At 41.7% G+C, this 27,802-nt stretch overlaps 1 protein-coding gene across 3 annotated transcripts; it reads right to left on the bottom strand.

The window, feature by feature from the left end:
• GOLIM4 (golgi integral membrane protein 4) lies at positions 1-27,802 on the bottom strand. Of its 3 annotated transcripts, none has more exons than XM_085232705.1 (16): positions 27,140-27,802; positions 15,936-16,010; positions 15,098-15,147; positions 14,273-14,326; positions 13,623-13,773; positions 12,367-12,449; positions 11,843-11,926; positions 8,895-9,059; positions 8,224-8,556; positions 7,059-7,297; positions 6,496-6,575; positions 5,922-6,034; positions 4,757-4,960; positions 4,003-4,071; positions 2,218-2,298; positions 1-1,868 (listed from the first exon to the last, which is right to left on the bottom strand). In XM_085232705.1, the coding sequence occupies exons 1-16, from the start codon at positions 27,324-27,326 to the stop codon at positions 1,707-1,709; spliced, it is 2,130 nt and encodes a 709-aa protein (XP_085088831.1). In that variant the 5' UTR covers positions 27,327-27,802; the 3' UTR covers positions 1-1,706. The 3 variants fall into 3 exon arrangements, with proteins under 3 accessions (XP_085088831.1, XP_010715260.1, XP_085088832.1); XM_010716958.4 differs by having other exon boundaries at positions 4,793-4,960; positions 27,140-27,801; XM_085232706.1 differs by lacking the exon at positions 11,843-11,926.

Genomic DNA, 27,802 nt, shown 5'->3' with positions numbered 1-27,802 from the left:
TTATTGACTGCAGTCAAGTTTTATTATGCCTCAAATAATTAAATACTGCAACAGTGACATTAAAAATACAGGCCAATTTACCAAAATAATTGTATTCTGAGGATTATGTACATATTATACATTTTACAGTATCATGTAAACTTTTTTTTATACATAAGGTAATTCTGATTTATGGTAACTAAAAACCCAAAGTACTTGCTGACAAAAATATTCCTATGAAACATAAGCACTGTGTCTGAGACATTCAGGAAAATTACCGAGAATGGAAACCAACTATAAAACATAATGTAATTGAGTTAGTTAGTAGAAAAATGAATTAAATTACATTCATATCAAAAGTTAAACTAAAACCATTGCTATGCATCGTTATTTAAAAAGGGAAAAATCCCAAACCTTCTCCTTTTATATATTAACACACACTTCCTAAGGGGAGCTACTGCGTGCCTCATTTCCAGCAATGGGGCATGGCCTAGGAAATCCAGATTCCCACTCTCCTTACAACATATATTAAATAACCATGGTCTGTACCAATACAAATATTGTATATATTCATGCACTGTGATTATGTTCATAGTAGCTTACACCAAGGCACAATTTTTGCATCATTCCCCACCCCTTTTCCATTGCATCCAGGCATGTAGTGCTAGAGATGCTTGCTGTTCAAAAAACTTCTGTGCTATTTGTCTCTCATTTGATTTTTCACACTAGAGGACACAGAAATCTTTCCAGCTTAGACTTAAAAATAAATTAGTTCAGCATCTGGCATCAAATCACACCAACTCATTTTAAATGCCTTAACCCTCTCTCCAGTCTCCAGAAAGCATGTCATGAAGGTGATCTAATTACAGCTACTAGGTCACATTTTTAATATATTAGCTAGGATGACAAAATTGCTCCTTCTGTAAATCTTAATTCATGTGACAGCTGTAGTGTTTTGATTTGTCATGAAGGATCATCAAGTCTAAATAGGTTCCTAGCTCGCATCTCAGCATAGCACCATTTACATTAGCTGCTATGTAGTGCATGTAATTGAAGTACCTAGGTAATAAGGTAATATTTATTAAAATAAATGCATAATTTAGCTGTATATAAACAGCTGCCAAAATGAGCAGCTGTTAACCTGGCTGTATTTTGAAGGCTTGTAAAACTTGCATATTTTATAACTGTCCTGCATCTGTAAGAGGCTTGGTCCCATAAATAGCTGGGCATGTGCTCATCTTCAAGGATTTGAAGAATCTCATGAGATTATAATGAATGAAACTACCTGTGGGCCTTCAGGAACACTGCAGGTTGTGCCTCACAGATAGCTGGCCAGCCATTAGTCATGTGAGTGGTGTCAAGGGAGACAGAGCTGGATTGACTGCTGACTGGGCTTAGGCACTAGATGTATTTCTTCAGATGTTAAGCGTATCTGAAATTAGACCAAGTGTTTGTCAGGCTTGGATAAAGTGGAAGTGTATTACAGATTGGCCTCTTAAAACATGCCCTGAAGGATGAAAAATGAAACCTGCATGATGTCTGCTTATGTACATCTTTAATAGAAAAGAAATCCTAATCTAGAGTATCAAAATACTGTATTCATATAAACATATGAGAGCATCTAATAGAAAAGTAAAAAAGTAAAACACAAACTTATTTTGGGACTTAAACATCCCAACAAAGTTTTTCTTAAAATCAGGAATGTGTGTGCTACCAAAAAGTGAGGACTACATCTCCCCTCGTCTCCGTGTTTTTGCTGCAGCAGCTCCACGTTCCTCTTCCTCCTCTTCTTCCTCCTCGTAATTTTCTTCATGAACTTCCTTCTGATGGTTGTTCTCGTCTTGCATTTCTTGCTCTTGATCTGTTTCCCCGTTATTCTTTTCATCTCCCTGATTTATTAAAAGAAAAATAATCAGATTCCATGAAAGTGGCAGTTCCCTCATTCTGGGGCAATGAGAGGAGATTAAGGAAAAGAAAAAATGAAGCAGCTAGAGTTTGTTGTTGCTGTTTTTCAGGCATAGGAAAAGCTTTCCAAAGGTGTCCGAGCACCAACTGTGGATGTGGGAGTGGAAGGATGAGCAAAAGTAAGTTCAGATAAAGTGTAAAAATTCAAGGTCTATAATCTGAGGAAAGTTACAACCGTGATTATGCAATGTCACTGTGACACAATCGCAGCTGTGTTAAGTGTTTAATCCTGTCATGTCACCCACTGAGTTTATGGGTTTACGCAGCACTTACATTTTCATCATTTTCACCATATGGCTCTTCAGCATTGCGTTCCAGTTCTCGTTTCTTCTCCTCAGTCAAATCTTCCTGAATCTGAAGAGCACAGAGCTGTTCAGTACATTTTACCTTTTTTTTTTTTTTTTTTTTAAGTAGCCTGTGGCATCAGTGTGCTCATCTTCACAGAATAAAGATTTTTAAAAAGAAGTAAGGGCATGGAGAGGTTAAAGGAAAGAAAGCACAAATCATGAAACTGCTCATAACCGCTCTTGGAAAACTTCACAAGAGTAAGCAGGGATTGGTAGTGGAAGAACAGTCTCTTTCAACCCTGTCCTTTCTTTTCTGTCAGCACTTTCCCTCACTTCCATGTCCTTTTGTATGTAGGTGCAAATTACAAAGAAGTAAACTTGATTTTCTGTTGAAGAACTGTAAGCTTTTGTGCACATATTCCTCAAATGGTGACCTACAAGTTGGGTATGATGCTTCCCTAAGGCCTTTCAGCTCCCCCAGTGGAAAACAGCCACTTCACTTAGCTGGAAAGCATTTGCTACTCGCTGCTGCCTCCTACCCCTCATAAACATCAAGAACATGAGTGCTACTTCCAGCAGGGCTCCCTTTCACATTCTCCTGAACAGCAGCAGCAACAGCCAAATTATTTAGCTTTTCTCTCCCTTTCTCTGTCAGCCTTCATTGTAGCAGGACAGTGTGCTCAGCAGTTTCTCTAAGCAGGAGATGAAAGCTGCTTGTGAACGTTTTGTTTGGGGTTAGCTATTGCTGCTAGCAGATGAGGAGCTATCAAACCTGAATCACTGAGGGATATTTTAAAAAGATTTGAACAACAGCAGAGTATAATATTTTAGTCAACCTAATACAGAAACTATTCCTAGTTATAGCATCTTACCTCATTCTTGATTACCCATTCAGTTGCTGCTTACAATTAATGCTTCCAGTAGGCACGCTGGTTCTAGTCCTTTATGAAATGTGCATCAAATGATTTCCTGTAGCCAAAGTAATTGCCAAATGCCAGCTATTCCCAGATCCTAATGACTGGTTTGATTTAAGTACTGCTTTTTGAACTGTTGAATTCTAAGTGCATACCAGCTAATCCCCATTAGTGAATAATGAATAGCCGTTTTGTAAATCATTATGTATGAAGTAGAAAATAGCAATTGATTAGGTAAGTACTGAAGAACTGCAGAGCACAATACAGGGTAGTGCATGTTAATGGCCATGCCATTCAACATATGAAGGAAAAGTTCCCTTTCCCTCCTTTTATTTCTCCAGTTCAAAGCAATGTGCTAACAGATTTCTACCTATTTGACTCCACAAGCAGAGCAGTAGGGGCTAACTTGCAATGCTTAGGAGGAGCACAGATAAATCAAAGTCGGTCTTAAACAGTAAATAATTGAGCAAGAAAGCAGTTTGCCCAGAACAGCAATGTGTGATTAGAGGTGCAAAGTTAATGAGGTTTGCAGTGACCTTCAAAGGGCTTCAGATTTGCAGGATTTTATCCTTGCATTGCCAATGGCCTAATCTTTTCAATTATTTCACGATTAACACTGTGTTATACAGAAGGCTAACAAATCACAGCACATAAGCAGGAATGACACTACCCGTGTCTGTGTCCACCAGTGCACAGCAGAGTAATGGCAAACACTAGCAAGGTTTCATAAAGTCAGAAACTACCGTTGGCAACGTGCTTTGGGTTCATTTTGCAGTTATAAAAGATACCAGCCTTGAAAGTTAATGAACATTTGCTATGCTATCTGATCCACATATGCTTTACATCTGTTTTCTTACCTCTTCCTCGCCCTCTTCCTGATACTGCTCATCCACATTATCTTCCTGCTGGTCAGGATTTCCTGCCATCTGCAGAAAGATCATGTGAAAATTCAGTTTTTGTGTACGTAGCCACTAATTTTCGAAGACAAAGGGTTAAAGATTCTTGTTCTAAAAGTAAAAACTTTACGTAAAGGCATTGGAAAAAAATAATAGGATAAGAAGTTACAGAGCATTCATTAGCATTAATGATAGCCTGGCTATAAGATTTAGATTTGCCCTAAATTAAAAGATAGGCAGCAGAATGATTATGATAAAAATCACTTCACAAAATTAAGCAATACTTTCCATGCTAATCAGAATGAAATGGTCACACCAATAAAGACCAATGCCATAAAAATACAGATTATCTGTGCCTAGAGGAGCTTACAGTTAGAACACAATTGAAAGGTGCAGCATTCTGTGGAATGGCCACAGAGGTAAAGGGATGCCAGTGCTTACAGTTGATTGAGTGCTGATGGCATGGAGGCAGCACAGCAAGAAAAACAAAACAAAAACACAGAGACTGTATGAACGGGGGCTCCAGCTGTGCTTTGTGTGAAGGTCATTACAGAGACCCCCAAGAATAAGATTACAGAACCTGCTGGGCAAAGCTAGTCATGAAAAACATACTGGTGTATCACCAGGAGTAATTTCATACTTTCACCTATGTATGGTTGAAAATAGATCTTTACATTTGGAGTTGTGTTCTCTCATCAAGCAATGCTGCTCTTACAGAGGACCCACAGGTGCTTTCTTTCCCTTTACTGACCACCAGGTGTTCTTCCACTCCAGGATGCCCTTGTTTCTCACTGTTCTGCTTGTGCTTCTCATTTTCATCTGGTAAATTTTCCTCTCTCTCTTGTTCAGCCTCCTCAAATTCATCTTCTCCCTGATTGTTAGGGTCATCAGCAGGGTTCACATCTTCCATGGCTGCCTTCTGTATTTTTCAGATATGAATGTTAAATGCATATTCATTTAATCTTGCAGTCAAATTCCATTTTACTTGAAAGCTACCTTAGCACAAGATATGTTAGAGCCACATAGGCTGCGTGACTCTGTTTACTGAATGTCTGAAAACTGACAAAAAAAAAAAAAACTAAAAATTTAATGTACACAGCTTAAAAGAGATGAGATCTTTTGATACCAGTCTGTTTTACAATATTGACCTTATCTGTGTTTGTACGAATGAGAAAGTAAAAAAAAAAAACACAACATACTTAGTCTTCATACTTTGCCATTCAAAAATGAGCATATTCTTTCTGCTTTACATTGTAGAAGTCTTTCCAGTATCTTTATAGCCAATGATATGAAGGTCCTTTAAAAATATTTACTATACCACTAAATTTGCTCATGGGGTGGGAAGGAAAGATGACAAGTTTTATTTTCCATAACACTGTATAAAAAAAATTGAACTTGGGGAAGACATGATACTGATTCTCCTGCATCTAGATTCTCCTGCAATCCATACTGTGAGTGCTTTCAGTGCTGAAGTTATGTTCTCCTTTCAAGAACTCACGCTTTGTGGTACTGACAAGATTTTGATCTAGTGACCACTGATTCCTATGGAAAGGCTCCAGCTGGTTTCAGTGGTTATTAAGTTGGCTCTCATCCTCTTATCTAATAAAAATGTCACCAAATCCTTTATTCTACCTAAAGCACAGATCAGAAGAATTTACAAAAGCAACTGGCTTCCAACAAGAAAGCTCTCTTTCATTTCTTCCCAAATTAGAAACAGCAACCTTAAATAGATCTCGGATGTAGTTTCAAACTGTCAGACTCGTCTTCCCAGCAGAACTCTGCTTCACCTTATTTCTGTAATGTGTAATTATGCTAGATGAGACTTCTGGGTTTTCATTTCAGTAGCAATTGCAATCCATAGCATCTTAATTCATACTCACTGGTTCATCAGCCTGCTGATTTTCTCCTTGATGCTCTGGTTCCTGCTGTTCATTTGCATTGTTTTGATCCTCATCTTCACCTTCGTCCCGGTGCTGGTTGTCATGTTCATAACCTGGCAAATTTTTGATATTATTGTATTACTGCAGTTTCTAGGTAGCCCTTTTAAGAAAGAGTGTCACATAGTACCTTCCATACGTGCTTTTAGCAGTAGGCAGTTTCTTCCTAAAGAGCTTACCAAGCAGGTAATGCCAACAGAGCTGTTCTACTTGTAGAAGGAAACTAATACTAAAAGATCATTAAATTTGAAGACATCAAAGAAAATCATAGGCAAAGCCATAAATGTAACAGAGACTTAAATGCCAGTCTAAGGAGCTTAAGCAAAAGGACACCTTTCCTTTCAGAAATATGGATATGATCTTTAGTAAACCTGTATTTCAATCAGTTCCAACACTGTTACTTGAGCTTGGGGTTTTAAACTGCTTATTTTTTCTTGTTTATATTTCATCTGAATCTGAGCTGAATGTGAAATAGTATCAAAGCCTTGCACGAAAGGCAGTTCAGAGGGAACCTTACCTCCTTCTTCTTCCTGAATACCTTGCTCTTCTTCCCCTTGAACAATATCATGGTCCATGTTATCATAACGAGCCTGCTGACTGAGAAAAGTAAATGCAAATTCATTAGTTCGGCTTCAGAAAGCATTTTAGCTTCAAGAAACAAACAACCATACCGCATCTCTGCCTCTCTTAACTCCTGCCAGAACGTTTTCCAGTCTAGCTTTATATTAGCTGTTACTTTTTAGCATCACCTTTCCTGAAAGACAATGCTCTTTATAGAATGAGCACTCCCTGTGCTAACTTCTGTGTACTCTCATATCTACAGATTTCAGAGGCTTCCATGTTAAAAGGGGAAAAAACAAAACAAAACAAAAAACCAACCAGCTTCCACTCTTAAAAACAGCAATCAGATTTATCCATACAAAGGAAGAGATGAGGCTAACTTGATTTAATTTCTGGACAGTCCAGACTTGTAACACTAAATTTGCCTCTTTTCAGTGGTGGTGTGGTGGATGCCATAATACCCAGAGCACAGACCATGCAATGCACAGTCCATTACAAACACACATAAAACAATTTAACCTCAGTCGGTTCTTATAGAATTTTTCTCCTTGCTCTGCCTCCCTCTGTAGCTGAAGCTCTTTTTCTTGAAGCTGTTGCTGCCTTAACAGCTGCGTTTGCAGTCTTTGCTGGTGCAGCGATTCCTGGTGTTCCCTGAGCTGATTGGCTTCCTCTGCTCTTTGGGCTGCAAGCTGTTGCTGCTCCAGTTGCTGTTCGTAGGCTGGTTTATATCTTTTTGTGACAGCTTTTGTCGGTGTTACCTGCCAAAGAAATGTTTTAGTCATAGGTTAAAATCCTATATTCAGTGATCAGAAGGAAGCATGAAGAAACTTCTGACATCAAAAGGAAGTGGGAAAATTATGTAGATTCTGTAGGCAACGGAGAAAATTATTACAAAGTTATTTCATTATCTGTTGTCTTTGTTTAAATTTAAATCAATTTTTTGAACAGACTTTGAGAGTTTTGGGGATGTTTGTGGAGAACATGGCAAAGAAGAGAAGAAACTGCAGGAAGCCACGCTTTTCCTACTCATAAATATGAAAGAAATCAGTAAAATGTATATTCCTTTAGAGATCTGATCTAGAGCATAAATCCAGCACTCAGTGGTTTTATTTAGAGCTGCACAGAGCAAGACTTGCCACTGCTCCACACTGATTTCCCCTATTTTAGTCTTGTTCACTTTGCAGTTTAAATTCCCTATTAAATGGTAGTGAACACTAGGATGGAAATGTGCTTATAGAGGGAAGTTATATCCGAAAAGGCTGCAATTTGCTGAGATTCATCAAATTAGTATGGCAGGACACCTCCTCATCAAAGTGCTGATCACGATTCCCTTCCAGCTCAGGCTATTCTACAATTCATGCTCATAAGCATGATCTACTTTCCATTACCTACCACAGGCTTCAAATTTAAAATAGAACGTAGGATTCAAAATGATTGCTCTTTTCTTCCACCTGTTGCTCTTTATCAGCAGAATTAATGTTAATTAAGCTGCACTTGGCAAGCACAGCAGTGAGCGTGTGCTGATCCTATGCGTGTAAGTGCTTTGAATCCCAAATTTTCTATAAATGCTACACCAATTTTACCTGGGAACAGGCAAGCGAAGTACAAGGGCCAGTGATGATGAGCAATGCCTCCATTTAAAGAGTGAATTAATTAACCAGTAGGTAAGAAAAGCGCTGCATACCTCTGATGGAAGATGTTCACCCAATATGTTGGTTTCTTCTTCTTTCTGCTCCTGTTTCTTCCACTCATGCTCTTCTGGCACTTGGTCCTGTTCCTCTTCTAAGTGCTGAGGCTGACCTGCCTGCTCCATTTCTTCCTCTTCAAGTTCCTTTTTGCGTTCTTCTTCAGCCTGATCAACATGTTGCTCATCATCCTCTCCAGCTTCTTGTTGCTCCTGAATATTTAGTTCTTTGGCATGCTGGCCCTCGTTAGCCCTTCTTTGTAGATGTAGAGACTCAGCTCTGTCATCTCTCTCCTGGCTATTTATTTCTTCTCTCTCTTTTGGCTTCTCACTCTGAAAAACACGTAACATTATACAAGTGCAAGATATTACAGATTTAATATTTTCAGGAGAGCTAAGCACCAGATACAGATACCTTTATTTCCACCTGCAGTACTGAAACTGTAGTCAGGAGAGCCAACTGGCTGCCTTAGCACATGCTACCTTTCCTGCCAGAAGGTATCAATACCTGATTCTTGGCTCTGCATACCAAAACAAGTTGTTACACAATACAACAGCATCATCAAGTAGCCCTATATGCATGTTTCTAATGGAAGTTAAGCATGTAGCTAGTATTTCTACTAAATGGAAACCATTTCCTACAGCTTGTGTAGCAAGTCAGTGTTTTATACCTCTTTATGCTCTCCAGCCACAGCTTCGTTGTGCTTTGGGAGGTCACTGTGGGGAGATGGCAGCCGCACCTCCGCTTGTTCGTTTGGTTCCAACTTCTCAGATTGGCGGAAACTTGGTATTTTGTTCAGTGTGTCCTTCAGCTGTTTGTATTCCTCTACCTGGGACTGAAGTCAACACATTAATTATACCACGTCCAAATCAACTTCTTAATAAAACAGTGACACCAGAGTCAGCTTGCTGGCAAGACGTATGCTAGAAAGACTCAATATTCACATCACAGCAACTACCAGGGCGTAGCAGGGGTGAGACCTTTTAAGAATGGTCGCTTCCATGCACCTAACAGCATTGATTCATCATAATCTTTTCAGCCAAAGTGCACGTGCATGCGAAGAATGTTGGAAAAATCCCCATAGGACAAAGATGAAGATTTGTTTTTTTCATGCCAAGCAGAATTGTCAAAAGGAGACGATGCAGTTTTCTTGGCAGACTAAAGCGAGAGAAACAGAGCACCCCAGCTTCTTTACTGGTAAAAAGCAGCACAATTCTTTTAGTACGTATACACATCATGAAAATGCCAAATCCTCAACATTCAGACAGGTGTTACAAAAGACAACAGACAAGATACAGAACTGAGGCAACAAAAGTCACAGAACACCCTTGGCAAAGAGTAAGGAAAAAGGAAAAAAAGACCAAATGTAAATTTCTTAAGTCTTTCTAAAATGTAACAGTAGGACGTATTCTGATTCGCAGCTTAACTCTGTACAAGATCAGAATATTTTCCTCAAGCCTTGAAATCCAGAATGAGAAGCAAGACTGGTCGCTGCCTATACAATAGGCATAGAAGAAAGCTTGTCACAAAGTAAAATTTATTGAGAAATGCAAGATTTATAAAAGCTGACCAACTGCTTATAAGAGAGGCAGTGCCTCACAGCAGGGCATCTCTGTTGCTCCATGGAGATGGTGGAAGCATTTGCTATTCTGAAATCTGAAGTGCATTTCGTAAGTCATTTAAAAACTCAGCTTATAATCTGGCTACTGTGCATGTCATTCAGTGTGTTCAGTGGTATCATAGCAATCAATAGTACAGCAGACAGGCACGATGCATCGATGAACAATGCATAATACTCATACAAAACAATATCCACAGTGCTACAGATTGACATGATGCATTGCGTTACAGCTCCGAAGCGAGGCGCACCTCGAAGCATCCTCAACAGACTAAGGCAGCCTTAAAACAGACGGGTCTAAAAGCAAAGCAGAACGCAGAGTAATTACTTTCATCATTCCAGAGGGATACTTCTCTTTCCTGATTAACTGTTGGACAGTCTAATATGAAATTTTAGAGGAAAACATAGTATTTACTCAACAAAAGACAGATGCACAGGTCTTGGATTTTTATTTTTCCCCCTGTTCATGCAGAGAGACCAACACACTGGGATATTTAAACTGTGCATGTCTAAATCAGACTTCAAGTACTCCATCTCACCATACAAATCATTCTAAGCTGAACATTGTGATTCAAGGCCACAGCCTAAAAGGTATTAAGGCTGGCAGAAAGACAGGATTTATAAAAATGTATAAAGAGTCTGTCTGGCTGTTTGAGCTATGGAAAAGGACAGAGATTGCAATGCCTTGAAGATTCAGGTCGCAAATACATTAGTGCTGCATTGACTACTGATGCTTAATGTCTAGAGTACACCTAGAAATAGCAGGGTAATTTACAGAGCTGTATTTCTAAGCAATAATCCCTTGTGCGCTTTCTGTAGCTGATTTGCAGGAGAAACTATGTGAGTGTGCTGAATACCTTCTGTTCTGAAAGGCTACAGGAGATCCTCCACTTGAATGAGGTTCTCCAAATGATAAACGTCACATTCTCCTTACAGATAGAAAGGCTTTGTGTGACACAAAACTAAATCCAAAACCAGGAGAAATAAATGGAGCCTCCCTTTAGCTTCGGTAGACCTTAACTCAGGCTCTGATCTGCCCTAGGTGAGTTTCAGTTATTACAAATACATACCAAGTAACTAACAAGGAGAGTGGGAACAGAGCTTACAATCAGCTTCCAGCATGCTTAATGCTGGAAATTAAGAATCTTTATACAGTCTATGAGAGATTTTCCTGGTCTCTCCCTATCTTTTGAATATCTGCAAGCAATGCACAAAACAAAGAGAACCCCAAAAAACCCCAAATCCTTTTAATCCAACTCATGATTTTGTGGACCTTGAAAAGCACTCAGATGAAGAAAGTTCAGTCAGCAGTAAAAGTAACTTCCCACTGCCTCATTACCTTCCCTCTCATCTTTCACCAGAGTCTTCCTTTCTCCAACATTACTCCCAGCTTCCAGCTCTGTGACCTACACAGGTTGTACAGCTGACTGAATTTGCCATAGCCTAGCAAAGTTCAGGCTACACAGGCAGTTCATTTGAAACCAACATCTAAGACAACGCTGCTGATTTTTTTTAAAAAAAGGAAACATTTGAATTTCAAATGGAGCTTGTATATCTCCATATATATGCCCCATCTCTCTTGCACTGATGTATATAGCCTTACTCGTACATGAAAAGAAACTTGATTAGACATCAGCATCCAGGTCTTTGAAAGTGATGCATGTGAAAGTCAGAGAGAGATGTTAAACTAATAAAAGTTCTATCAGAGAAGACAGAAAGAAAGGAATTCTACAGCTCCCATAAACGCAGAGATTCTCACCAATAACACATGCACTCTGGGACCTACAAATACAGCTTTGTATCTCCTGAGAGCCCTATAAGTTGTTGCAGCTTCTTTAAAGCAACCCTTAAACTCATGCATTTCTCTGCAGTATGCAGCACTCTGCTAATTGCAAATTCCCCATGCGAAAGGCTACATGCATAAGGTTACAGTCAGCTGAACTAGGAGAAACTAGCTGTAAGGAAGGTTAGAGCTAATAGAAGCTGCTTTCCTTTCTGACCTGTGCAGCAGCTAGTGCACTCTTGTGGTCTTCCAATGTCACTACAAGCTGGTTGTGCTGGGAGAGTAAGTTCTTATGCTGTTGCTACACACACACACACAAAAAAAAAAAAAAAAAAAAAGAGCATGACATGTTTCACAAAGTTTATTCTAAGTCAGGAAGCCTAGGGGGTTCTGAACTACGGACATCATTTGATGCATTTCAAAATGCAACACTGTTTTTGGCAAATGCACAATCCATTACTGACAAAGTCAAATTTCCAACTCAAATTTCTATACTAAATACTTCTCTTCCAGTTTAGTCTCTTCTTAAATATATACATATATTTATTTATTTAAAATGATCGTGTTCCTTAAGTGCAGGTGGCAAAAGACAAGAAATCCAGTTCAGCCATATTCCTCTCCCTTTTGCCACATTAGAGAAGCTACAAGTCTTTGTCATTGCCCATTTATTGCTGTTAAATCTTGGGATTTTTGTTCTATTTGCTAATTGTTCTGGCAGCTCTCCTTCAAAAGAAAACCTACCTTTACATCTTGTAACTGGGTATGAACATCTTGGTGAGCTTTTCTCAATTGTCTGTTCTCCTCCCGTAAATTGTACAGGGATTCTATTTAAAAGAAACAACAGAGGTTAAACCCAGTTCAGTATTATAACACTAAAGCACCACAACGGGAACTACCTAGAATCTACACAATTCCAATGTTAAACCTGGACTAGCAAAATGGTAGGATTTGCTTTCCTTACATCTCTCACCTATGCTATAAAGAATCTTACATTTTCAAGCAAAAAAAAAAAAAAAAACACAACAAAAACCATAATGTTTGGTTAAATTTTATTACAGTGCACCCAGCCTGCAACTGGAACTGTGCACTGTCATTCATTCTAGGGACTGCAGATGGCAAAATTCATTATGGTAATCTGAATCTTTAAAATGCAGAGAGGAAGGCACCCTCCCCTCTTCCATCTTCCCCCACATTGCATCTGGTGAGTGAGAGTTTTATTCCAAAGGACTAAGCTATTATTCTGGAAGAGGTGCCCAGATGGCCAGCATATTTAAGAAGCTTTACGTTCTGGGACCAGGGAGAGGGGCTTCTCTTCCAACTTGTTACATTATGTTGATGTGGAATATTGCAAGCAGACACAAGCAAGCTCTGCCCACAGTCCAAGCTGTCAGGCTGCAATCCAGCTCAGCCCCAGAGCTTGCTGTGTGACTTCATTGGTGCAGAGCCAAGGCAGAACTAACACACACAGCCTTTGCCTGTGAAATACTGTGCAGACAAAACTGCAGACAGCTCCAAAACGAACTCATTTGTTAGTGACACATGGGAGAGAGTGGCCATGATGGGGAGCCCCTCACCCTTCTGTTTTATGCAATTGTATAATGAGGATTGGAGAGTTCTGCAAACTGCAAGAGATCTTTTTAATAGGAAACTGGGCACTAAGTGATAAAAATGAACACCTCATCTTGTAAGTATGCAGGTGCAATGTTTCAGAGAAGCTGAGAAATACAGAGAAAAGCAGATCTGTGAAAAATGAGGTATGTGAAGGCACTTCATAAAGAGGCACAATTAGATCTCTGATAGAAGTGACAAAAATCATTAACTTCCTTTTATAAAGAAGAGATTTCTGAAAGAGGCCACAGAAAATCATAAAGAAAATGTAACTAATAGGTCTGACACAGCTTACACCTCCTAATTAGTGAGAACAGACATTGTGCCTGTCTATCTCACATCACACAAAACACGACAGACACACTTAAATCTGGGCAGCCAACACATACCCTTCAGCTTAGAGATCTCCTGCTCTTTTTCCTGCTGCAGTTCTAAGTATCTCTGCTTGTGATCACTGAATGTTCTGCTGAACTCTTCTCCTTGTTTTCGGTGATCTTCCTCAAGGTTGGCGTGCTGTTTCTTTAGTTCTTCATGTTGACTCTGCAAATACCAAGTTGGACACTTGAACAGCTCTGTATTAGCATATCTGGCTAATATTGACTTTGGCAGTTTACTGAATAAGTCTAAATGAACACGAAGCATTCATAACAGGAAGTTTATTACTCAAAGCAGCGGATCCTCTCAAACTCAAAATGATCTCTGTGATGAGCAGCCTCCTTTTCTAGGGCTACGTCACCTCACCCAGCAGTTGCACTGTCCCACAGGGAGCTGCTGAATGTGTCTGAGAAATTCCTTAGATGCCAAACTATGTAAAGTCTGATAAGTCACTGCTCCATAGGTAACTGCATTTGAAAAGATTACATTAGCCAGTGGAAAGGCTGATTACTAAAAACCCCAGTAAATCAGCTTTCAGCAGCACTGCTGTACAAGGAAAGCACCATGAGTGTACTGACATTCTGGAATGAGATGACTGAGGCCATACACCCTTCAAGCTGCAGAATACCAGTGTCCTGTGAGACTGGATAGCTCAGTTACCCACCTTCAACATCTGGTGCTGGACACTCAGTGCACTGTATCGGCTATTTGAATCTTGCTGTAAAACAAACAAGCACACATTAGTATTAATCTGAACAATACTGTCATTCTCCTAGCCTCAATACATGCAGTTATCTAGGAGTCACAAACCAAAGGACATAACATCATCAAGAAACAAATGAAGCTCTTCACTTGCTTTGAAACATAACAAGTGTGTATATACATACAAGCATGTATATATATACTTACTGCAGCAACTATGCATTTTAATGTATTTTACTCAGCTCACAAAGTTCTCCCCACTTTCAGCCTGAAGCCTCCACAAAATAGTAGCTCTGCAGGTCTCTGGGTCCTGCCAGTAACAGCTTTCCTTCTGGCATTTGATATCTAAAACACTTTATTGTTTGGGTTTTTTATTTTATTAGTAGTATTTATATGTGGTTTCCTGTTCAAAGACCATTTGTTAGAATGCTGTCACTGTTCTTTTCCCTGTGGACTGAGCAATGAAAAGATTTCTAACGCCTTCTTATTCCCCTGTCCCTTTAGAACTAATGACAGTGTTTGAATGACTATAATATAAACAGGAGGATATTTTCTAAAGTAGTTTTCTGGAAAGGTATTATTGCAGCTTATTGGTTATATCTCTTATTGCAACTCACATAATTAAGAATGGCAGAGGAGAAATGCGGTGAGAGCTCCTTCAATGAACACTTGTAAGACCTCTTTCTTTGAACAGCTGTAATTGCAGAGCACTGCCTTTTTCTTGCAGCCCACATAGCATCAAATATTACTGAAATCTCAAAAGCTGGCACTAGGACCGATGACTTACCCTTCCTTTATTTAGGGTTTCCTGTGCTTCTAGTTTATAAACAAGAAAATCTACAACATAAAAGGAAAAATATTCAGAACAAAGCCAAAAACTTTGGAATCTGTACTTAAATAACTTTTGCACAGAAAAACTTTCCTAAGAGCAGGATACAACGCAGTTACAATTTCCAGAAGATCTTCAGAAAGAGAGGAGCTTAACAAAATGCTCAAGTGCTGAAAAAGTATTTTCGTTCCAAAAAAAAAAAATAAATCATAATAAATAAATAAATGAATAAAAACATATTTAAAGTATTTGTATGAGGTATAGGGGCAAGAAGTTCAAGGCTGAACACAGCCTCTCTCAGTAGTATCATTCAAAAGGAAGAGGACATCATGTGTGATTCTGTGATTTTTCTATTACAATAAAGATGAGTAGTTTAAAAAGTGAGAAAGTCAAGACTAAGCTGAAGTATAGGAAAAAAAAAAAAAAGGTCCTTTTGCTTCAATTTGGGATTTAACAATGACAAATTACCTTTGCATATCATGAGGCAGCTGTCCAGCAGATGGCACCAGGCAGCCATCAGGAACCCCATCAAACTACGTCATTTTTGGAAATGCTCTTAACCTTTGCTACAGCAGTTATTTAATTCATTGGCTGAGTCATCAGTTTTAAGAATAACAGAGACTTACACAGTTTGCCATGCTGTGGTGATCTGTAACGAGTACTAAAAACACAATCTGCTGATCTGGTCCAACTGGTTTATTAAATAGTAATTCAAGATTGAACAAAACGCATCTGAAGGTACTTTTTTCTAAATACCCAAGTTATCACAGAAATAAAAGGAAAAATAATGTTTTACCTTCTTTTGCTTTCTTATGTTCAAGCCTTTCCTTTTGCAGTGATTTTTCTAATCTTGATCTGTGCTCATATACAACTAAGAAGAGAAAATTTGTATACAGTTCAGTTCACAAGTTATGGATGCAAAGAAAAGAAATCCAACCCCTCCCAGAATATTCCAAAGCATCAGCACAGAATGCGCCCAGAAAATACAAGTAGAATGAGGTCACAGGGTTAAGGACTGCTCACATCACTTGAGCTTATGTCTCTGCATCTGATATTGAACCTGAATTTGGATCATTTCCATTGCATAACCATAGAATGCAGTAACTATAATTTATTTGTTTATGGGGAGTCAGCTACAGTTGCTCTACAGGAAACCTACCCAATCACTTTTCCTCCTAGGATATATACATACACATTTTCTCACTCTTTCTTCTCTTCTGCCTTGTTTCTAAAGAGATAAGGACATAACCACGACAGCCCTACTCCCAGCATGCCAGAGGAGATCCTGCAGCACACAGATTGCCATGGGAGGGACGCGAGACGGATGCACAAAGCAGAATGGCTGTGAAAGGTGCAGCAGCACACTACATTTGCTGTTTAGCCTAAGACGTGGAAAACCCAAGATCAATCCCTACGTTCTTCTGAAAGCTTCTTTTTCTTTTTAATTGTAGAGCCTGGATAACAGTAGGTTTGCAGCACATGGCAGCCACTCTGGGTCACAGCTCAGCACCAACAGACCAACGGTGCCATCCCCTGAGAGCTGACACAAGCAGACCCCTACCAAGGAGTGCACACATGGAGCTTGCAGCATTTCCTTGTCACTGTCCCCAGCAATCTGTGACCCTCAAAGACCATTGCTTACAACATTCCAAAAGAGAGTTTCCGTTTATGAATTTATCTGATTGGTTTACTTAACAAAAACATATATCTAATTTGCATTTGTCAAAGGAGTTATACAAATTAATGGAACCTGTGATTTTTCCTTCACAACTAGGAAACTCATTTGCTGAGTAGACCATTGGTGAGCATAAGCCTTCAACAGGAAGCCTCAAATAGGGATTTTTATCTTGGCAGCCACAGAAAACTCCTCTTGCACCTTAAAAAGCATTTTTAATTCCAGCAAGATGCATTCTGCAGGCTCTTTGTCTCCTGGCTTATCTCAAAGTGTTTACATTTTGGCTTAGGTGACAAGGATTGATTAGCAATCCAGCTTCTATCTCTGCTTTGCTATTCATCATCCAAAGCCAAGGGCATCAGTCAAGATGAACGAATGTATCAACATCCTCTGCAACAAAACAAGCATTTAATGAATATTCACAAAGTGACCAGCAAGTAAGTTTCCAGAAAAGAAGAAAAAAATGGCACCATGACAGTAATGGTTTTATCTGAGCACTGAAGATCATGAATTGCTGAACTGCATTGCAAAAGAAGCAGTGGTTGTAGCATAGCAACTCAGGAGAGAAATGAAAATCCATCATGGTTTCCCCTCCCACGCAATCAGGAGTGGAAATAGGCTTCTTGGCAATTAGACCAAACCACAAATGGATCTGGAGGTAACATTTCTCACTGTGCTGCTTTGTCTGCAAGCCAATCTCCTTCAGCTCCTCCCGGTGTTTTAACAAGCGTGGGGAGAAGCCCTGCACAATAAAGCCATAATGATAAGGGCAGGAAGAAAGGAGAAAAGGAATGCCACATCTCAGCTTTTAGGGACCACATTACTTTATACCTTTCACATCCAATTTTGGCTCTGCTAAGCTCTGGCTGCCCTGCCTTCACACGGCACTGCAGAACAGTGCCATTAACGTCCCTCTGGGTGGCACATCCCTCTGTCACTTCTGTGCTGAAGCCTTTGAAACACTGGAACAAAGGTCACCGTGTCCTAAAATAGCCCTTAGGGGGCCAAAAAGCAAGTGAGGAAAGGGCTGAGGGAAAGTTCCTCTCCTCCATCACCTCCTACTTAATTTGCTGGTTTAAACACATTCAGCAACGCTTTTCTCTCATCCACAGCAAGGTGATCTAACCTCAGAGAGCAAAGCCCGGCAACAGAACCAGTGAAATCACAGCTAATTAAGACATCTTCTATGTTTAATCAGGAAATATTTAACAGTTCTTGAATTAAGGTTTAAGACTTCTCTACCACCTTCTTTTCTTCATAAGGGGAGGAAGCTCACGATGTTCTCAGAAGCTTACATCACCACAACTGCTGCTGAACATTAATTGCAACACAGGAGTGGAGTGCTCTGATGAAGACAAGGTTATTTAATATTCATGGTTGGTCCCCCCTGCTTTGCAGTCAAACTATTAAGGAAAATAAGCTGCTATAGGATACATAAAAAAGTATTTCCAGTTTGCCATTATCAGCAGTTTTTCAGCTATGTTACTTTGGTATTTGGTCTGTCAGAAGCATGACCTGAGAGCATCTAAAGCACCCAACTCCCATCACCTTACACACTGAGAAACTGAGAATACACTGGGATTTAAACAAACACCATTCCAGTCTTATTAATCGCCACGTTATCATCTCTTCTGTAATTCTGCAGTCTTTCTCTGAGCTTAATGCCATCCTTAGTTTAAAACCAGCAGGTTTCAGTAGTCTTGGCAACATCCAATGGTATTTTGTCTCAGACTGTGGTGGAGTTGAACAGAACCAGCAGAGCGTGCCCTATCACACTGGCACCTTCCTAGTAATGCTATGAAGGTCTGCACAACACTGACATTCATTATAAAAATATTGTTACATCTCCAATTCTCATCACTGTAAGGAGAACTATTTAAAATGTGAACCCATGCAAATAACTTTTCTGTTCAGAGAAAACCCATTTCAATTAGACGAGAGAGAGCCCCCTCAATCCGTACAGATTTTCTAGTCCAATGATAATAATTAAAATTTTGATCTCAGAAGAGATTTTTTGACTCATCTGACGCTAATGTTTCATGCTGGGAGGACACATGATTAATACAGCAAGACTCTTGGAGCCCTGAGTTCTGCATGCCATGAAGGCAGTGAATCTGGCTTCAGACAGCAACATCTCCCACGCCGCCAGCGACCATCTGACCAGAAACATCCTCTTACAGCATGGGGAGCTACTGGATGAGCTCCCTGCCACTGCCCTGCCCCTACTGCAAGTGCTGAAGTAGAGCCACAGTAGGCTTCCCACATACAAACCAGAAAAGTTGTGTTTTATACCGAAAGCAGACAGCTACAGTATACCAAACGAAATATCGAACCTATTTCATTTTTTATGCCCTGTGTGTTTTCTGTTTTTAATTTATAAACAAAGAACTGAAATAGAAGCCAAGATAATGTGGAGCTGATCGTGCGTGAAGAACAAGCATTCTTCTGGCTTAATTACCGAAAAGTTTTGTACACAGGCAGGGATGGACTGCTCTCATTTTGTTCACTGCAAGCCACTGCGTGCAGCATCACATTTATGTTCCCTTTAAAACAAACTCCTACACTTTGCAGCTTTCACACGTAAAGAACAATCAGATAACAGTTTTGTCAAATTACAACCAGTTCCCACAAAGGACCAGAATTTCTCTTGGCAACTAAACCACGTGTTGGTAATTGTACTTAAAAATAACCACTGCCTTGACCTAATTCTCCAGTCATTTGTGTTGTGCGTGGCATTAATGATTCTGAGAAAGCACTCTGTATTTAACAGTGGGACCTCCTGCTTCCAGCTCTGCAAAATCCAACTCAGTCCCTGCTGTGTTGCCAGACGAGAACCATCACCGATGCTCCCTGTGGACACTGCCCTACATCAGGGGCTTTTACCAACCTCTGTACTGTTGAGTGTGGAAACAGATTAGAAAAGATATCAGAACCAGTACTGATCAAAGTCCAAAAACGCTCTGGAATGTGTGCAGGCTTTAGATAAGGACATGAAACTTTCACATGCTTATCAAACCTTCAGCTTTGCATCCTCAAACAGAAAGGAGGAAAACCCAAAGCACAACGTGCACGAGTGCTGCACATCTTAAAGGTTTTGCTTGCATGCAGTTGTGAAATGGGGCAGTGCTGGGGAATTTGGCACACTAATAAGAGTTCATCCCAGAAAGACACGCTTCCATTTCTCAGAAATAGTTTTGGCCTCCGTTCAACTATCAGGATGATGTGCAAATTAATTTCCAAACTGAAGTAAACATCTAAATTAACAGAATCCTATTTCAGCCTGCCTCGTGTACTCTCTTAGATGTAAGACCACCTCGAGGAAACAAAAAGGTTTAAAAACAAATCCCAAGCAAAAAATGGAGCGAAGAGGTGGGATGAGGGAAGGTATTTATCATGTTGGAGCAGCGAACATTTATTTTTAGCAGCAGCTATTCCAGTTTGAGAAGGATTATTAAACATGATTGAACGTTTAATCTCTAGCTGCTAGGCTCCAGACATGACTTTTATTTGGAAAAAGATCATATTTTCCATCCCGGAGGAGATTTCCTGTACACTCCAAAGATTTCTTCCAGCCTTTCATGCCACACATGGCTGTGACACAAGCAGTCACATTAAGATCTCACCTCCCATATGGCATTTCCTATGTCTATGCTGAAGTGGTTTTGTTAGTTCTCTTGTTTCAAGTAGTTCACACAAAAATCTATTTAGTGAATTTAGACTTACTTTTTTAATTTTTATGACTGCATTTGTAAGATATCCTTCTGCCAGACACAATTACACGACTGTCATGACTGTTCAATTCCTCTGCTGGTGAGTTGCCTGAATGGTGCTCAAGTTATCCTTTAAATTACACGGGATGGTTAGCAGCTGCCCTTGTAGGATAACTCCATTTCTTTGTTTCCTTTTTATTTTCTTCCTTCCATTATTCTGCCATTTCTGTCATAACACAGGAGATCACTCTGTAGAAAACACACAACCACACAGAAGAGCTCCAGAGACAACAGCTTCCTCCTTCACGTCACCTCTGACTGTCTGGCTCTGCTCATCCATCTTTCAGCTCCAGGAAACAACAGCCTGTTCTTGCTCTCAAAAATCATTTTGGACTCCTTTCAACTTTATGAAGAAGTCCAGTGATTCTAGTGGTGTTAAAATCCTATGTATGTATATTTTCCATGTACATTTTTTCACATATATACATCCAGAGATTAGCAAAAACTGGCACTGAAGAGAAATGCTGTCGATTACCCACACAGCCCAACGGTCTATCCCAACTGACACCTACATCTGCTGGTTTATCATAACGGAATGTGGCAGAAAGTGACACAACAGCTGTAATTATCACCTTACAAAACTGCTCAACCACTTCCTCCGGTTCGTTCATGAGTGGTATAATGCGGGGGCAAGGAGCCAGCTTCAGGTGTATGCTCTGAAGAACTGCATACAGAAATGAGTTGTTTGAGACAGTGGTTCGAGATTTATTTGTTTGTTAAACAGAAGATCACTATAAAACCTTAAAATATGCATCCAAGTATGACGGATTAACTGAAACACTGACAACATCATTATTCAGTGTGGTGGGATGGATAGGAACAGATGCCCTCAGGAGCACAAGCAGGCTGCACTTATCTGTGATTACCCCTGGAAACGACTGCTGAACATGGGGACCTGAGTCACCATAGGGAAACAAGGCCAACTTTGGACCTCTTGGAGGAAACAAGAAAAACTGTGGAAGAGGAGATAATATAGTTGCAGTTTCTTCTTAGGAACTCTGGTTTATTCTAGACGGCCAAAAAAAGAACAGAATTGCATCCAGCACAGAAGACTTGTTCAAACAAAAAGCACTCAGACTGCATTCCCCTAGCACTGACCTCAGCCTCCAACATGACATGAAAGTCATGCCTTTAACTCAGTATTAAAGCAAACAAGAAACCCACCAACACGAGTCACCCAACAAAAGGTGAAAAGATTCTACCTTAATCATTCTGTCTATTCTTTTTTTTCCCCCAGTAGTTTCAATTATTTAAGCTTTCATTGCAATTAAGCCTCAGAACAGGACTGACATTTAGCAGAACAGATTTAATTGCTATTTCTGCGCAAGGATCCTACTGCAAAATTATTGAACTATACTAGTCACAAATTGCTGGAGATATCTTCACAGCTATATAAGAGATGCTACAATGAATACTCAAACCTCAGAGTGGATGGAAACTGTCATGCAGTCGCCCCACCTAGATACATTGGCTGAGTATCCTGTATCCTGCTCAGCAAAAACAACCAGCCCGATGAGACAATGTGTCTGGCACGTTATATTTCAGACATAATCTTACAATTGTAACTGAACCTCTCTGGGAGTATGTAACCTCAGACATTAACTATAAAAAAAATTGTCAATACAATTGCAAAGTCTTTTCCACCTTCTTCCACTCCTCCCACGTTGTGTGTTTAGCACAGCAAGCCATCACCTGAACTATGCTGCTGATGCATTCTGCACATGTATGTGCATCTTGCTGCTGTGGATCTGATGAAGTTCCAGCAGGTCACCTCCCAGAGGGGCCTCAGTTTAGGCTGAAAGGCCCAAGAAGCACCGAGGAACTCTACTGGCTTTTCAGCTGGAGCTTTGTAGTACTGGATCAGATAGTTTTGTGGAAAGCCACACGTTGTCTGCAACTGGCCAACTCTGACCTCTTGAGCTCAGAACCCCTGCTGGGTTGCTGCCCAAGATTACAGTACAGTCCCAGACTGCAGAGATCGCCTGAAGGCAGCAGATACATTAAGGCTCTAACAGAAAGATCAGGAAAATGAAGGTAGTAAAAGACACTAGATGTAGGCTGTCATTAGGATTAGAGATTAAGACAGATTAAACAGATTAAAACAGTACACAAGGAATTACCTAATGCCCAGAGGATGGGAAGACAGAAGTTGTGAGAGCTAAAAACCCGTTTGTAGATGCATTCATCTCGAAGCAGTCCAAGATACGATCAGGTTTGTCTACAGCTGTCAACACGTATCTGTTTCAGCAATGAAGTCTGTTCCTATACAGTCAGCAGCTTAAGACTTAGTTTGATGGCATCTTTGCAGGAGGCAAACAGTATCAAGTTTTGTTTTTATCATTTTAAGAAATATTAAATAAGATTGTCTTCACGTTTCAAACACATTAATGCTCAGAGAATGAGATTTAAAATAATCAGCTTACCAAGAAGATCATCATCTCAGCAGAACACCTTACAGATAACAATGGCTTTGGGTTTCCTTAGCAGCCAAGAGATTTTGTTTCATCTCAAAATGGAGCCTCTGGTTAATTCCCAGCGTGAAGTAGCCCTACTTTCTCCTGCCAATCAGAACTTTGTTAGGAGGTAAAAATGCCAAAGTTTGACATTTCCTTCCATGAGGTCTTGGTGGACGAGAAGCTGGACATGAGCCAGCAGTGTGTGCTTGCAGCCCAGAAGGCCAACTGTGTTCTGGGCTGCATTAAAAAAGGGGTGACCAGCAGGGAGAGGGAGGTGATGGTCCCCCTCTACTCGGCTCTTGTGAGACCCCATCTGCAGCACTGCGTCCAGGCCTGGAGCCCCCAGCACAGGAAGGACGTGGAGCTCTTGGAGCGGGTCCAGAGGAGGGCACTGAGATGATCAGAGGGCTGGAGCAGCTCTCCTGTGAGGAAAGGTTGAGGGAACTTGGATTGTTTAGCTTGGAGAAGAGAAGGCTGTAGGGAGACCTCAGTGTGGCCTTCCAGTACTTGAAGGGAGCAGATAAACAGGAGGGGGAACGGCTGTTTGTGAGGGCGGACAGTGATAGGACAAGGGGGAATGGTCTCAAACTGAGACAGGGGAGATTTAGGTTAGATATTAGGAGGAAGTTTTTCACCCAGAGGGCGGTGAGGCACTGGAACAGGTTGCCCAAGGAGGTTGTGGATGCCCCATCCCTGGAGGCATTCGAGGCCAGGCTGGATGTGGCTCTGGGCAGCCTGGCCTGGTGGTTGGTGACCCTGCACATAGCAGGGGCTTGAAACGAGATGGTCATTGTGGTCCTTTTCAACCCAGGCCATTCTATGACTCTATGATGATTCTATGTGACCTGGAAGCCTTGCTCTTGACTAGAAAACCTGCTCCAACGTGAGCTGTCTGAAGGACATGCCTAAGATCCAGCCTCTAACCAGCTAACCTTCCCATGCTGCCCACATCAGGCATTGTTCCCATCACAACCTGACCTTATTTCACGAGCACAAATGCTTCTTAGCTGAGTCCCAAAAGCTGTAAACACCTGAAAGAGCAGAACACCCTACAGCAACAGCCATATGCAGTGCTCTTCAGTGCAGACGCTAAACGATTTTGACACCTTTTCCAGCATCACTTTTCAGCTATCTGTACGTTCTGTACATTTAGGTCCTGCTTTTTTCTTCCTTGGTTGTACAGAAGACTCAGCCTGCTTCACGTGCTGCATTTATAAAGCAATGCCATAAAAAGCATAAAAATCCAAGGCTGGCTTTTCAAGCGAAATCAGAAAACGCTGCTCTGTCAGGCATGAAGAATTGGCAAATACCAAAAAGAAGCTTCCTAACACCAAGCTTAGATAAAAGCCCTGAAAAAATGTGAAGAGAAAATTGTAGAAGGCACAGCAGGAAGCGAAGGGAGTCTACACTTCAACTGCATCTGAGAATTCTTCATATTTTGGGCAGACCAAAAGCATTCAAGTCTAAAACTCTGGTGTTGAAATCTGACCAGATAAACAAACTTAGGAGTAACCTATGCTCCTTTAAGCTTTCAGAGACCAGCACAAACTTCACCCAGAAACCCCAACAGTGTTTCTCTTTGTGCAGCCAGGAGAGCAGCTCTTCTACAGGCCCGATTAGTCCCAGTTAAACCCAACCAAATGCAGAGGACAGACGGTATTTCACTGCCATCCCAACACCTCAGCCCAGCAGCCCTTCCAGGAGCACCGCCAGCCCAGCACAGTGCAGCTCAGGATCCTCGAAAAGTTGCCTTTTTTCCTTTTTTAAGTAAACAAAAGCCTACTGATGAAATGTTTGCTCAGGAAGTACAAGTCCAGGGTTCAATTCTCTCTTCTGCTGGTAACAAGCTTTAAAGTCTTATTCAATCACCCAGAAAAGAGCAGAAAGCACTGAGGAATCAGCCACTGTGAATACACCCACTCTCTCCCTCCTGGCAATGCAATGTAAGTGAACCAGCCCTTCCAGCTACTCCCCATTTAAAAGATTTTGGTGCACTCTTCAAGACCCAACATTATCTTAGAGAAACCGATTATGTCACATGGAAGAGATAAGCTGTGCTGCTTTAATAATAATGCAATTTTTGTAAAAGAATAATTCAAAAAAAATCTCTCTTGTGTCGCAAAGGACAGCAAAGAGATGTAGCTTTGGTCTTCATAGGGCTGTTTTTGTTTAGTGACAGAAACATTGTTGACTTAAAATCCGGACTATTTACAAGTTCAAAGCACAGTCAGATGCTGCACCTGCAAACACAAGGTTTTCTGTTAGCACGTCATGTTGCTTACACATCCCTGTTTAGAACTAATTCCCTCGTGTAGCTCCACACGAAAGAGTTTAACAAAGTGGGAAGCGTTCAGAAATAGCTCTGGGTCTTATGTATCAATAGTTCGCATGGTGTTTGTGAACCTCCAAGTCAACTGGGCAGAGCCCCCAAGGCCTCCGTGTTCCCACCACTAACAAACTCCTCCAGCAAAAACACTGCTGACGACCCAGAAGTCCATTCCAGAGAGCATCATACAAAATCTACAGGGATTCCTCCATGAACTTGTTGGGATAGCTGACGGTACATTTCAAAAGGGGAACATATGAATTAACAATCTGCATTCAACCTATCTGATCCAAAAGCCCATCTCTGTTTGCTTAGTTTGTTGCATGCTCCTCTTTGGCACTGCCAGAGCAACAGAGGAAGCTAACTTGTTGAATTTTAACCTGAGAACAAGATGTTCCTGTTTCCCCTTCAAATACTGTTGGCAAATATACAGAATAGCAAAAGTAGCCTTCTAGCCCTCTGCCACATACCCACCTCCCAGCCAAACATGCACACCTCGCTGGCAACTAAAATGAAAAGTTTTAATTATTTTCTGTTAGAGCGTTTCTGCTTGGAATTGAAAAACAAAGTAATGGAGCCCTCAGGTCACAGCTAAATACATTCAAGTTACAAATCATTATAGGATTATTCTATTAGACTCTTAATTCTGCTATCTCTGTATAAAACCTACACGCTTCTAGGCATGCTCTTATGTCTGCTCCCACACAGACAAGTCTGGTTGAAGATCACCCTGAAGTTACGTAGCGTTACAGTTGTTAGAGTAGTTCATTCATCTGTTTTACACAGTTTTGAGGGGAAAAAAAATCCTAAAGCTTTCTGAAACCTGGCTCTGGTCTTTGTATGTGTTGGTCTGATAACCTTGCACTTCACAGTTAAACAGGTGCTGAGGTCCTGCACCCCCAAGAGTGCTGATGCTTCGCATATCTATTTGCTTCTTTGCATCTGATTCCTGCATGTCAGAGATCAGCAGCTTTTCATCAAGTACACAGAGCCCACATCTGATGCATCCTTAAACCAAGCTGCATAAGAGCTTCTATTTATGCGACAGCTTTAAGCCAAGAAACTCAATATACCCATATATTACCCATATTGTTTATTTGAAATTTACACTCAAACTTTCTTTTTTTTTTTCCAGGGATTAAACATTCCTCCCTCTGTTGCAGCTATTTCCATGTTACCTGTCCTCCTGAAACTACAGCTTTGTGCTTCTGCAGCCAAACAGTCGGTAAGCACCATAGAACACACCTGCACACAGCAGGGGGGTTGAAACTCCATGATCACTGTGGTCCTTTTCAACCCAGGCCATTCTACGATATGATCCTATGAATAGAACAAGTACAGCTGGGACAGCACAGAGGCATGGAAGTCCCAGAAGTGGGGTGCTCTGTGCTGCTGAGCATAGCTGCCTTTTTCACTCATACCAACTTCAGCGTGTTGTGCGTGCCTTTGGGATTTGCAGGCAGGCACTCTACACAATGCGTGGGAGTGAGGGATGCCTGGATGCCTTCCTATACGACCTACTGCAAGGAACCTGCTTTAGCAGGGGATTGGACTCACGATCCCCAGAGTCTCCACCAACCCCTACGATTCTGTATCAGCGCTGTCTGACCCCGCTGGAGCTGGCACGTCTCACCACAGCAGAGCAGCCCCACAGCTGGCAGGGAGAGGAGGGAGAGAAGCTCCTCGGGAGCAAAACTTTGCGAGCGGTGGGGCAGCGGGAAGCCAGGCTCAGACGGAGAAGGGGGATGCGTGGCCGTAGGCGGGCAGCAGTACCTTGTAGCTGGGCCGACAGGGACTCCTGGTGCTGCTGGTACTTGAGCGCCGTGGCCTCAGCCTTCCGCAGCTGGCTCTGCAGCTCGTAGTACAGCATCGCCCCGTAGATGAAGCCGAACACCACGGTCAGCAGCACGAGGGTTTGGAAAATCCGCTTCTGCTTTCGGGAGCACATCCCGTTGCCCATGTCCCCCGCGGGGTCCCGGCGCCCCCGCCCCTCACGGCTCAGCGGCGGGAGGCGGAGGGCGGCGGCGACGAGGCGGAGACATCGGCGACCCCGGGTCCGAGCCGGGGGGGGTGGGGAGGAGGCGGGGTGCGGCCGGCCGGGCGCCTCAGCCCCGGGGCACCGCCGCGACGCCCCGGGCGGCCTCGTGCAGCCCGCGGGCCCCGCGCCTCCAGGCGGAGCCGGCCCGCATGCTGCGCCGCCCGGGCGGCGGGAGGGGACGGCGGGATGAGACGGCGGGAGGAGGGCGACGGCCCCCGGCGCTGCGGCTGCGGGGCGGCTCCCCTCTCGCCTCGGGCGGCCCGGCCCCAACGCCACCTGAGAGGAACAAAGGAAACTTCCCCGGCCCCGCACTTACGTGTCACCTCCGCTCGACCGCGGCTCCCCGCCGCGGGATCCCCGAAGGAAGTCCCGCTCCGGGCGCGGCCTCATTGGGCCCG

The sequence above is a fragment of the Meleagris gallopavo genome, chromosome 11, assembly GCF_905368555.1.
Source record: "Meleagris gallopavo chromosome 11, MGAL_WU_HG_1.1, whole genome shotgun sequence".
NCBI lineage: Eukaryota > Metazoa > Chordata > Aves > Galliformes > Phasianidae > Meleagris > Meleagris gallopavo.
The sequence above is the reverse complement of the archived record's forward strand: the minus strand, read 5'-3'. Positions and strand labels throughout refer to the sequence as shown.

Coding starts and splice junctions, on each gene's coding strand:
- GOLIM4 (XM_085232705.1), bottom strand. CDS start 27,326: ATGGGCAACGGGATGTGCTCCCGAAAGCAGAAGCGGATTTTCCAAACC. Junction 13,774..14,272: donor TCCAGCACCAGATGTTGAAG/GTGGGTAACTGA, acceptor TGGTATTTGCAG/AGTCAACATGAAGAACTAAA. Junction 6,576..7,058: donor TTCTATAAGAACCGACTGAG/GTTAAATTGTTT, acceptor TACTTTTCTCAG/TCAGCAGGCTCGTTATGATA.